Raw genomic sequence first — 14,119 nt, 5'->3', positions numbered from 1 at the left:
CCATTCTTCCTATATACCAATAGAGCTATGTAATGTAATTTACAAAATAGGATAAAAAATTATTGCTAATAGAATAAAAGCAATTCTCTCAAAGATAATTTGTCCAAAAAAAATAGGGTACAACGAAGCATGACAAATTTTAGATATTATCCTCCTCACTCATGAGTTGATACTCTCATTAAAAAAATACCAAAAAACCTAGAATTCTCATTGAGCACAACCTTTCTCAGGCATTTAATTGACTAAGCTAGAAACATAGTTTTACTTTCTTATTTCCTATGAATTTGTAGAAAAATGGATCCACTAGGTCCTTACCCTTCAAAATCATTCTTTTCCATACCCATTAATGGATCACCATCATCCACTTTCATCCCCAACTAGAGGCATTAGATAAGGGGATCCTCTCTCCCCTTTTATATTTCTCTTAATGGTTGAAAGGTTGGGTTATGTGATAAAATATTCTATTATTAATAGGAAAATAATAGTCTCAAACTCAATAGTGAGGAATATTCCATTTCTCATTAACTATTTTTTGATGAAGAATTAATATCTAGGTGCCCTTGTGCAAGAGAGGAATGAGCTTTTAAGCAAATCCTGGAGGAATTTCTAGTAGCCTCAAGTAATCCCATTTTTTCTTGAACACTTCCCAGGTATTGTGATTACATATCTCTTGAACCCTAGGTATATAGAAGAGTTCCCTTTTCTCCAAATATCTTGGTGCACCTATTTTAGAAAATTTTCCATGTTACACCTCCTAGGTATAGCTCCAAAGAAAATTTACTAAACCTTCAAATCCCTAAACATTGCAAGAAGATTAACATTGCTCAAGTTTGTTCCTTAGGAAATGAAACTTTATTTATTATCTACATTAAAAATGCCTAAAATATTCTAAAAAAATAGAAATATTAAAAGAATCTTTATTTTGGAAGGAGCAAAGTGAGAAAGGAAATCAGCACTAGTGGCTTCGGACAAAATGTGCACACCTAAATTGAACGAAGGTTTGGGATTGAGAGATAGAGAATTATTAATTAAATATTGGCTACCAAAACATGGTGGATATGGATCAATTCTATAGGAGAGATATGGAGCAAGTTATCGAGAAGGAAATGTACCCTAGTCACAGAAGCACATAATCCAATAAGACTAGAATGGGAAAACCAAGGTTTGCACATCTAGAACAATGCTTGGAAAAATCAATCCCTTATATAGTATCACAGCTTGTATAAGTGAGAGGCAGGAATAGATATATATTTCTAGGAAGATGCTTGGAATCAAACACCAAAGCTTCAAGAGGAAGATAGTCTCCAAGTAATAAAAAACATACTCATTCAATCAGAAAAATTTAAGGTATTTGAATACTAACAACCTCATGCTAATTAAGAAATATGGTGAAGTTGGATGCCTGAGGAACAATGGCCACGATTGGATAAAATTAATATGGTTGACGGTCTCTGGCAAATCTTGCAACATAGTAATACATTTCAAACAAACATAGATTAATTAAGATGGGGGTATAGGAAATCTAGAAACTACAACTTAAAAGAAGCCCGTAACATTTTGAATAGGTATGCTACACTTATGGAAGAATAATATGGAGCAAGATCTAGAAAATGAAATTATGGCCATGAAAAATCTTCATGTTTCTCTAGTAAGAAGCACATGGGAAAATATTGGCATAGGGTAGATTACAACTATAAGGCTTTAATTAACCTGACATTTTTAAATTATGCGTGGAAATTCCCAAATCTATAGAGCATATCCTCAAGTCATGTTTCTTTATATCAAACCTATGGGATAAAGGGGCCCTCATATTTTTTCAATTGGATAGAGATAGAGACCGTGTCATATTTACTATTTTAAAATGGAGACGTTTTGTTTTCACCCAAGGTATAATAAAATAAGCATGACAATTACTTCTAGGATTCCCATTATGAGAGACATAGAAGTAGAGGAATGAGAGAATTTTCAATGAAAAGAAGACCTTAGTTGTCAACTATGGAATAAAATCCTTCGAAACGTCATCAAAATCATTTTATCAAGTACCTGATCCCCCCAAGGCTACTCTTGTAATCCATAGAAAGCTAGAATAGTTAGATCTCTTGGTATGTCTCCCATAACACAAATCCCTTCACTCCAAGTTCCCCAAACCAAATGCAACAGTTCTACCTCATGGTGACCCTCACCTCAAGAAACTTTCAAATTAAATTTCAATGTGGCTTCCAAGGGAAACCCAAGCCTTGCTCACTGTGGAGGGGTTTTCAAGGTTATTAAAGGAACATTATTCATATTCATGCAGTTTCACTCAATATTGACTCTAGCAATTTAGTTGAACTATATGGACTAGAGTATGGACTAAATGTTGTTATTGGAAATGGATACAATAATATAACCATAGAAGGAGATTCATTTCTTACTATTGGAATGGTTAAGATTTATTTGAACGGATCTCCTCCCTCTAATGTTTCTTAATGTTGGAGACTTTATGGTAGATTGGAGATAATTCATGCTTTCCTCATGCAAATACTAGTATCCACTTCATCCTGTGTGAGATTAATGAAAAATAAACTTAGATAAATTAGATAATGAAGGGTGTTCTTTATAGAATACCCCATTAAAAATTGAATCAATTGAATTCAATTAGGAATTACTCAAATCATATTATTTGGAAATGGATTTGTATGATTTGTAATCCCCCACATTGAGTGACCATTCACAAGCACTTCATAATTCCAATGATCCATTGATGTCAAATTAAATGGAAGTTACCAACCCCTTCCACTAGGAAAAGGCATGTAGTACATATGCATGCACCATTTGCAATAGGTGAAATGATGATGAAAGCAATTTATGTGTTTGTGTGGCTCCATATTGTAATGACATTGCACTCTAGAGAGAATCATTGTGTTCAAGATAGATCACATGTAGAGAGCTCATCAAGGTAATAGGGAACATCATCTATGAATTTGGTTCATAAGGAAGCAAGAAAATGGAAACATTGGCCTTTTCCAAAAATCATATTATTTGGAACCTCCACATCCCTTTCCTTTTGTGGATGGTTATGCACTTATATTGTAAATTGATTACTCATTATCGGTTGCTTATTAAATTTCACTATAAATTCAAGGGTTCAATTATTAATGGGAATATAGGCTTGCAAATCTTAGCTCAATGAAGCATTTCCTCTAGGTTTCATCCTTGTCTCGTCTTATCTTTATTCAACATAATTTGGTTTAGTAGATACACTCATTTCGAAATGAGTTTCAGGAACACCCTCTTTATGTGGTTCAATGGTTATCTTTAATCTCTCTAGCTTTTGGGTAAGCTCTAGGTTGACTAGAACAAAATCGATTTGGGTTGTGGATTCTTGGATTCCATATCTCTAAATTCAAAGAATTATAGTAATGGAATAGAGCCCTAAATATGATCCTAGCTCACACTTGGTGGTTGGCTACCAAACTTGGTTGTGCATTTGTGGAAATGTAATTTTTGCTCACACATTCATTTCTACTTAAGTCATATTCACATTCTCACATGGTCTTCCTCATCTTACATCTAGGGCTTTACTAGGGTGAAGTTGGAAGGGTTTAGTTCGAGTCTCTATCTTCTGGAATTCCTTCATAGAATTTTTTAATTTTTGTGTGTCATCTTTAAAATTGATGTTAGTCTCGACCCTATGGTGCCCAGTCTCTAAGCCCTAGGTTATTCCTTATTTTTTGGTATATAAGCTTAGTCTTACCCATTTTAGGTTTGTACCAAGTCTTATGCTTCATTGGGTAGCATGGGGGCTTCAATAGAGGAGAAATACCACACCACGTGAGTTCATATTGGGGGATATATATTGAAGAAAAAATGGCATAAGATATTCACCATATAATAGGGGGTAAAGGGTTTTTATATTGGAAGGTATAAAAATGGAGCTCAAAGTTAATGCAAAATATAAAGCGATATAAAAAATGTTAATAAAAAAAATGGATGCCTACAATATCTAGTGAAAGTAGGGATTTTTTAAATTGGGAAGGTGTATTGGGTTTGTATTGGTAAGGGGTTAATATGCAGTCGAAATAAGGGTATTGTTTAGTATTCCATGAATGCACGTGATATGTCAAAGGCTCATTGAATGAAGCCCCGTGTTAGGTAGTTTGCGCTCCTCCTTATGTTGTCACTTGGTTCAACTCTCTTTATTAGAGGAAAAACATGCCTCAAAATAGATGTTTTTGTGGTAAAAGGGGGCATCACAATAATAGTGTACCATCCACCTCCTAAGCCAAGAGGACTATAGAACACTCAGTAAATGCTTATTTTTTTTTTTTTTTTCTTTGCTAAGACTAACCTACGCACCCACGGGGATTTGAACCAGTGACCTATCGCAAGGAGTGTCTTAACAGCGCACCCATTCACCGTCAATCCAAAACCCCGTGGGCCACTCAGTAAATGCTTATTACAATAATACCATTCTAGCAATTGAAAGAGAAATTGTGGAAGGTGAGAGGGGACCTAGAATTAAGCACTAGTTTATAACAAATAAAAAAGTATTGGGGCATATTGGAAATTCAATCACAAACACATGCAATACGAAAACAAAGAATCCTAGGTACATGCAAATGGTTGATATCTATTAGCAACTCAAAATCATAATGGGAATGGTATCGGTAGAAATATTGGAAAAACACCATGAAATATTACTGTGCTTGGATGATGTAAAGAAGCAAATCAGAAAATTAGATAACATAATGACAACATTGGCAAAAAAATCTTGCTAACTTGAAATAGATAAGTTTGTTAGTCACCTTCTAATTAAATTCCCAACTAAATAGAAGTTGTTCAAAAGAGACATGTTGACAGATCTGAAATTATTGGCTTGTCACTTAGAACACCGACACTGAACTTATACGGATGTTGGACTTAGCAAACACTTCTTCCCGAGCAACTAAAATACTAAAATATGTGATTATTTAAAACAAAAAACCAAACGCTTATAATGAATGAAACACTTAGACCACTTGCGTCCATATTTCCAATGTAGACAACCACAGAAGAGGAACCAGATTTTCGAATATTACGGCGGCAGGGCATAGGAAGGTTCCTTTCCCGAGTGGCCAATGCAGACTTTTCTTCCATTGTTATTTATTCATTGATCCACCTTATTACGCGTCCTGAAAGGAAGGTTCACGGATTTTGTCCGTTGGAAATTGCGTGTGGGTCACACACGGCGCTTTTTGACGTGTTGCACACCTGCCCTTCCAATCTTTTCAGCGCCACACAACCATCTCCATCACCGCCATTCCAATATTATTTTGTCGATTTGGATAGCTGTATTTCACGTTGACAACGAGCTTCTTCGAATCTACACACTACTGCGTCTGCCACTATATAAACCTGCAGTCACCCCAATTCTCAACACACCGACTTTCCACATTCAATTCAATTCAATTCATCTCCATTCAATTCCATTCTCTTTTCTTTTTCCTTTTCGGGCTCTAAGCAGTTAATTTTTCTAGTCATGAAGACTTTCCTATTCATTGCTCTCTGTGTGCTGTGTATAAGCTCTATTAATTACGCTGCGCATGGGCAGCTGACCTCAACATTTTACAGCAAAGTGTGTCCGACGGCGCTTTCGATAGTGAAAGCCGCAGTGACGAAAGCCGTCAACAATGAAAAACGGATGGGGGCGTCCTTGCTGCGCCTTCACTTCCACGATTGCTTCGTTAATGTAAGAAATCAAACCCAGAATTTCATTTAACGGATGATAAACTGGCTAGAATATATCCATTTTTTGGCGCTTAAAACAACTCATCTCCGTCCTTTTGTTTAATCCGTGATGTTTAATTTTGGTTTCTGCTTATTGCAGGGTTGCGACGGGTCGATACTGTTGGATGATAACTCCACCTTTACCGGAGAAAAGACTGCAGGCCCAAATGCTAATTCTGTGAGAGGATTCGACGTAATAGACACCATCAAAACTCAAGTTGAGGCAGCCTGCAGTGGTGTCGTGTCATGTGCCGACATTCTCGCCATTGCTGCTCGCGATTCAGTCGTCCAAGTATTAATTTCTCCCTTCGCTTCTCCATTTATTTAGATATTCGTCTTTGGAGGAATTGGAATTAAATAACATCGTTCACTATGTGTGCTTGCAATTTGGTAGCTGGGAGGCCCAACATGGACGGTACTTCTGGGAAGGCGAGACTCTACGACTGCGAGTTTAAGCGCCGCAAACAACAACATTCCGTCCCCCGCTTCGAATCTCAGCGCCTTAATCTCCTCTTTTACAGCACATGGTCTTTCTACAAAGGATCTCGTTGCACTCTCGGGTATGCCATTACTCATGCCACAAATCCCATGCGATCAAATGATTGATTCTACCGTGTCTTAATTAATGCCCTCTTTTCAAATTTATTAATAATTATCTTCTGCTAATATATTTATGTTACAGGAGCTCATACGATTGGCCAAGCGCGGTGCACCACATTCAGGGCTCGCGTCTACAACGAATCCAACATTGACACTTCCTTCGCCACTTCGGTGAAGGCAAACTGTCCAAGCGCTGGTGGCGACAACACCCTCTCGCCCTTAGATCTGGCCACGCCTACCACATTTGACAACAAGTATTACACTGATTTGAGCAGCCAAAAGGGACTTCTGCACTCCGATCAGCAACTGTTTAGCGGAGGGTCTACAAATTCTCAAGTCACCACCTACAGCTATAATCAAAACACCTTCTTTACGGACTTTACAGCCGCCATGGTGAAAATGGGGAATATTTCTCCTCTCACTGGTACCAACGGACAAATCCGCAAGAACTGCAGGAAGGCCAATTGAGGGTTAGGAACATTTTTTCTTCGTTGTAACAAATTCATTGCCAATTGGCTACCGAAAAAACCAATAAACTAAATTGTGAAGAGATAGTGCTGAAACAAAATGTAATCTGCGATATTGAATATTATTATATTTACCTTTTGTTTAAAAATAATCTGGTTTAAAAAAACACAATAGTAGAAAATTAAAATTAGAATTATTATCATAATCACCGTGTGTTTATAAATGTTATTATATTTACACTCACTCGAGGATAATTTGGTTAAAAAAAATCACACACAAGTAGGTTAATGATCACGACCGTGTGTATAGATTTGCGTGGGCATCCAAAAATTATTCAACAGCTTTTAACATAAGAAACAATCACAAAGTACATGGTCATTTTTATTTCGATTTTGATAGAAGATTTTAGAAATAGCTACTTCCAAAATATTCTTATATGTTAATTAGTTGCCGTCCATTATCATCAAAATTCTAAAATATTCGGAAATCACTAAAATACGCTGGTCTCTATGTCCATGTTTACGCGCCTACAGATTTGATTTTATTATCCAAATATATTCGGTCTCTTTACATGTGTCGATGCCAAAACGACGTTACTTTTCACCGTAATCAACAATTTCAAATCCGGCAAAAAGTTTGCACGGTTCCCACTGAAAATTGTGTCCGCAACAAAATAATTAATTACTTGATCTACTGCGCAAATTCTGTGGGCAGCACAATAATTAAGTACTTTTAGATCTACTTTCTGCTGTCCAGGTGGTTCCACGCGCAAGTCGATTTACCCTTTTGATACACGTGAAGCTACCGAATCCGCGTTCTTTAGGTCAGCTATCAAATCAATCGTCTAAGCAATATAGAATTGGATGAAAAACGTAACAAATTTGAGCTCGTTCAATTCAACTTGTTTTTAGCACTTATTTTAGTAGAATTTGGTGATGTGTTGTTCTGTTTCGAATTGAGAAAATTAATGGATACATGGGTCGGAACTTCAAAACAGAGTCACAAAGTTTTCACACTTTTCTCACCGGTTCTCATAATTTTAATCAAGAGTAAAAGTTTTGCAATTTTTTTCTTTAGTTCAGCCTTATTAATAATTCGTTACCATTTATTCATTAAATAACAATCAATTAAATATTCTCATATAGCTAATTAATGATTACTTTACTACTTATTTATTAAAAAATTAAATATGTTAATGATTATTTTACTACATATTAATTAAAAAATTAAATATTCCCATGCTGTAAATTAATGATTGTTTTACCTCCTATTCATTGAATAACAATCATGATGAAAACGTAGTAAGTGAATCATTGACTTGAAAGGTAGTCAACGAGCTAATCATTTTACAGTGCTTGAGAGTAAGTTAGTAAGCTAATATTTGTAGTATGTTTTTTTATTTTTTTATTTATTTTATTTAAAAGTTGATATAAATTACTTAATTTATAAAATATCTATTATTTTAAAAATAATTATAATATCCAATTATTTATATAGTTAATAATATATTTTAAATATAATGTTAATTTTGGATGAACCAGATGCAAACGATTTAGGGTTTGGAGGCCTATAGAAAACTGACAAACCTTGAGGGCTTTGCCTGGTGATGCACGACATGTAGCTCACAAAGGTGATGAAAGCCCGGGAGAGAGATCCCCTTGTACCGTAATGTAATAGCCGACAAATCAAGCAGGAAAATCCATCCGATATCAGTCTAGTCCCCTTGGAGCCATCAACTGTAACAATGTTCTTGCCCTTCAAGTTCGATGGCACGCAAGACGCTGAGGTCAATGTCTGCCATGTGCAATGGAGAAACCTCATTTTGTAATCCCACTGAACAAATTGGAAAAATACTGCAACTCTATGAAGGGCCATGCGATGATATGCAAATTCATCGGAGTTTGGCCGACAGAGAAGGATCTGATAAAATGGATACAACATAAATGGCAGCCAAAAGGTCATATAGAACTCAAACATGAGCGAGATGATCCTTTACGGTAATATTTTCAAACATGCAAGATAAGGAAAGGGTTTTTGAAAATGGTCCATATTTTTATCATAATGCAGGGCTATTCATGAGATACTGGGAGGAATGCTATAACCCAGATAAGGAGCAATTTCTGGCAGCCCCTGTTTGGGTCTGACTCTTCGGCCTCCTAATGGATTTCTGGGATCCGGAAATACTAGAAGGTATTGGTAACTTAATAGGCAGATTTGTGAAAATAACATAATCCACATGCAGGGGAAGATACACCTCCTATGCCTGAATCTGTGTCTATATGAATATCTCGGAGCCCATCCTTGACTTGGTGGAACTGGAGTACCAAGAAGAGATATGGTAGCAAACCATAGATTATGAGCACATCCCATTTTGCTGTCGTCGGTGTCATGAGTATGGTCACCTCTACAAAGCATGTCTTATGAACCAAGAGGGCCCGACAGATCTAAAGGAGGATCGGGATAAGAACCCCCCACAAGAGGAAAATGAGGGGTTCAAAGAGATCACGGATAAGAGGAAGATCATGAAAAAGCAGCAGAACTTAGGAAACCACAACCAAAAGCAAAATAAAAATAAGAATAGATCTGAGGTGCTGCATGAGGAAGGTGAAACCTCAAACGAGACAAATCCAATGGAGAATTACGACAAAGATAGGGGAAGTAGTCCCACTAAATCTACGACCACCTCGAAGAGAATTTGGGTTTAGTACATAAATGATGGAACTTTTGGAAACAAACTTGTAGGATTGTAGAAAATATATGGATATTTTTCATCATTATTTTTCCATAATTTTTAAATATTGAATATTTTAATACCCTCATAGTAAGGCCTAGCAGTTGACCTTATCATTTTAACACTATATAAAGCAGCATAGTGAAGTGTTAAAATGATAAGGTCAACTTCTAGGCCCCACTATGAGGGTCTTATAATATTCATATTCTTTTTTAAAACCACATATGTCTTTGTTTATGCTAATGTTGGTTCTTTCTTTATTTCAAAATAGATCAACTAATCAAATGTTATAATGGAAATAAAATATGCGCTTTTCATAAATTTGATATATGTACAAAAAAATATTAAACTTAAAACAAAACAATAAATTTCTCTCTCTGTCTCTCTCTCTCCCTCTATATATATATATAGATATAGCGAGAGAGAGAAAGAGAGAGAGAGATAATCTACACACAAATCTCAATAAGTATGTGCAGTTTTATTAGCAATGAACATGTATAGCATATAGAGAAACATGATTGAAAATAGGGAAGTTGTAAAATTGGATATGTTTTGGTTTAAGAAAACCAAAGCAAGACGTTTGTCAATCCAAACCTGAAATAAAAGCAGCCACCTCATCTACCACATAATTGAAAAAGGTTTTCCTACCAAATTTTTGAAATTAATAACACGTACACATTAAAAACATAGCACATTATTAAGGTGTACACATTTTATTAAAGCAAATGCAATGATAGGAATACACACACATTCTATAACATGCACACATTATTTTATATGTTCTCACAATTTGTCCCAACTTTATTTGGCCCCCATCACTATATCCCTCCTTTCCTAACCCTCTCACCTCTCTCTCTCTCTCTCTCTCTCTCTCTCTCTCTCTCTCTCTCTCTCTCTCTCTTTTTCTACCCCTAACTCGCCCCCATTCTCTACCCATTTCTATCTCTCTCCCTCCCATGTCCTTCTTTTTATCTCTCTCTCCATTTCCTTATTCAATACCCCCCTCTCTCTCTCTCTCTCTCTCTCTCTCTCTCTCTCTCTCTCTCCCTCTCCCCATCCCTCTCTATCTCTTTTTCCTCCTTTCCCTATCATTTTGTCCATGTCTCTCTCTTCCCCTATGTCTCCATCTAATATCCCTCTCTCTCTCATGTTCCCTAAGCCACCCCCATCTCTACCCCTTTCCCTATCCCTTTCTGTATCTCCCCCTTTCATTATCCTTATTTCTATTTCTCCTCCCTTTCCCTACCCATTTGTATTTATTTTCTTCTCCCAATCTCTCTCTCTTTGTAATCATCTATGCCTCTCTACTCCTTTCCATATCCCTTTCTATATCCCCCTCTCCTTATACACATTTTTATCTCTCCCTCTCCCTTTCCCTATCCCCTCTCTCTTCCTTTCCCCATCGCTCCTTATATCTTTCCCCCTCTCTCTCTTTGTCACATATTCTCTCTAATGGCCCCTATTCTCCTCTATATATATTCTTCTATCTATCCCTTTTCCCCCAACTCTCTCCCTCCCTCCCACCCCCCGCCTCTTTGTTATTTTCTCTTTATACCTATCCCTTTCTCCCTCTATGCTTATGTCTCCTTTCTATATCCCTCTCTCTCCTTAACTGAAGTCTCCCCTCTCCCTCTCCCCCTGGTACCTCCACTCTCTCTCCACCCTATCCATTTCTCTCTCTCACTCTTTATATTTTCCCTCTCTCTCCCCCCTCCCTATGTTTTCCTCTCTCTCTCTCTCTCTCTCCCCTTGTATTTCTCCCTTATATATCCCTATTTTTCTCCCTCTCTCATTCCACCTTCGTATGTTTTCCTTTCACATCCCTCTTTTCCCCACTCTCTTCCATTTCCCTCTCTCCCTCTCTCTCTAACCCCCTCTCTTTTGTTAAAGTCCTAATAAATAAGCTTTGGAACTCATAAGCATATGTAGAATCCTTATCTCCTGGATTGTGAAACTTGTCTTCTAGATATCACTAAAAACTCCCATTGCACTTATAAATTACATTGTTGTAAATAGTTTTACTCAAGAAATGAAGCTATTTCTAGTTCATTCCTCGATGTTTTCTCTTTGTAGAAGGTATTTTAGGTTTTTTAGTTTTGTCCTTCAATGTTTTCTTCACACTTGCATGGTATCAAAGGATTGATTGCAAGATCCATCTCATTTTTTTAGAGATATGATGTAACCCAAGATTGGATTAACTCTAATCTAGGTAGGAAGCCACAATTTTTTGTATATTTAATTTTTCGATGAGCTCATTTCTATGTGATCCAATGGTCATATCTATATTTGCGAAGAGTCCAAAACATAACAAACCAAAAAAAAAGTGGACCACTCAGACTTCCAATGTGTTGTTTGTATATTCAACTTCCTACAAGTAGTGGCAGAAGAGGTCTTCCAATATGTTGTTATTAGATATTAGGTCCATTTTTTGTTTTTCATTTAGTTTCCTTTTCTTGGCAGAGGAATATGAAATGAAAGGGCTCTAGATAACACTTTGTTCCCTATCTACTTACTTTGCATTGCCATGATCAAATTATTTTGTTTAGTGGGGATGGAGTTGGTTGCTGAGAATTAAGGAAAGTTGGGCAAACAAAAGCATCTAACTATGTCCACAAATCACGTGACCAAACACATTGTCAAAATAATTACTAGACAAGGCGCAATGTTGTCTACGTGCCTCTGTCTAGCTAACTTGTTTGGCGCGTCGATTTCTTAACATGGGCAAGTCCATCCTCGTCCTGTGCAAATTAATTTTATATCTCATACATCTTGAGTTCTTCTAGCTCATAGTTCCATAGCCTAGTAATGACATGAGTTGTGGAGTTAAAAACACCTTGGGATAAACAATTTTTCTTAATTTGTAATATTGAGGAAGTTGAGGATGAGTTCCATTTTGCGTTTGAGACTTTTCAACATGCCCAGATGCTTCTAGGATTCTTTCTTGTCATCCATTATGTTTGTTCCACCATTTGTTCTCTATTCATAACAAGACAATTGTGAATTTGTTTGATTAAAGAGTTTTGAATCTGTTTGATTCAATGGATTCATGGAAAATCAAGTTTTTTAATAGTTTGTGTGGTATTCTTTCTTGTCATCCACTTTGTTTTGATTTCATTTTCTTCTCTGGTCATAACAAGGCAATTCTAAGTTTGTTTGATTAAAAAATGTTGAATTTGTTTGATCCAATGTAGTCATGACACATCAACAAAATTGAATTAAATTAGTCATCCACTACATTTTCCTCAAAATTTCTTCTTTGGTCATAACAGGACAGCTGTGAATTTGTTTGATTAAAGAATTCTTTTTTTATTCAATGGACTCAAGATGTTTATAATTAACCCAATCACAAGGGAATCAAAGCTATCCCCCATAAGCATTGTCAAATGGAATTGAATGCATTTTCAATTCTAATAGTGAGGGAGAAATTAGGAGGTTGAAAATGACCACCAAAATAAATGGAGTCATGATGTTTGCATTGACCTAAATTGTTTATTGTTGTTGTTCACTGTTTTATGGAGTTTTCAAATTATAAAAATTAAGTTTTTCATGATACCGTTATTCCCTCATTTTTCATTTATTTAGCAACCTGGAGAAAAATGTGATGTTGTGGATAATTTGGTTACTGGTATGTAATGGCAGAACAAAAGCTCCATTTTAATTCCAAGCTAGGATTTCTCCATTCAAATAGACTATGAATGTTGCTTCTAAAATGGCTTTTGATTACAATGTTGCAAACAATATGGAATAAACTGACCTAGATTATAAGCCAAAATCCTCATGTGACAAGAAAAAGAGGCAGTCCATCCAAAATCCACATCATAATGTGGTTACAACAAAAAAAATATCACACCCCTAGTCTAGATGGCCTCCAAAATCTTCGGTGCGCAAACTTTTTGAGTTCCTTGCTTGATAAGCATACATAGGATTGACACCTGCACTAGTAGGAATATAGCAAGTGGGTTAACCCCCATTCTGATACTAAGGCACTTGAATTTTTATGAGGTCTTGGAATAATCATGTATTATCTGTAATTTGGCAATATGTGGTTGACATCATCCTGGTTTCACTAACTGTGCTTGCATCATTGTCAATTGTTATTCCTCTTTCTCTTTGAAGAATTTTTTGAGCCTTTCTTGCTTCTTTTCCTACCTTTCTATTTGTTTTTTATAGTCCTTTTATTTCCTTACTTTCTCTCTTTCAAGCCTTTCCTCTGCTCGAAGTTGTGCTGCAACAATCCTTGTTGCCTTCTTTTCCTTGACTAAATCCTTCTATTTCCATTTTAATTATTGAATGTCAAGTTTCTTTTTTTTAGGCTCAACTAATAGGGCTATATAGTTTATGAGGTGAGTAACTGTGAACTTTGGCCCAAACGAGGACTACCTAGTGTTCCACGCTTTTTTTTCATTGACATTATCTCCACTAGTAGCTTTAGTAACCAACTAAGTAACTTCTCATTCCCTGCATGATGCATGCCATTGGTTGACACTTGTCACTCAATATCTGGGACTACTAATTGAACTATATTATTGTCTTCATATGATTCCTTATTATGTGCACTATCTTCTTCCATTG

The 14,119-nt window shown here is 36.2% G+C and overlaps 1 protein-coding gene across 1 annotated transcript; it reads left to right on the top strand.

Moving 5' to 3' along the window:
• Positions 1-5,407: 5,407 nt before the first annotated feature.
• Positions 5,408-6,967, top strand: LOC149138431 (cationic peroxidase 1-like). The gene is made up of 4 exons (XM_089446899.1): positions 5,408-5,710; positions 5,849-6,040; positions 6,143-6,308; positions 6,431-6,967. Exons 1-4 carry the CDS (start codon positions 5,501-5,503, stop codon positions 6,814-6,816), a joined length of 954 nt encoding a protein of 317 aa, XP_089303025.1. The 5' UTR covers positions 5,408-5,500; the 3' UTR covers positions 6,817-6,967.
• The last annotated feature ends 7,152 nt before the right edge of the window (positions 6,968-14,119 follow it).

This window comes from Pinus tabuliformis, chromosome X (genome assembly GCF_031772625.1).
Source record: "Pinus tabuliformis cultivar Carrire ecotype Pingquan chromosome X, CPIR1, whole genome shotgun sequence".
NCBI classification, from domain to species: domain Eukaryota; kingdom Viridiplantae; phylum Streptophyta; class Pinopsida; order Pinales; family Pinaceae; genus Pinus; species Pinus tabuliformis.
Note: the sequence above shows the minus strand (reverse complement) of the source record. Positions and strands in the feature narration are given on the sequence as shown.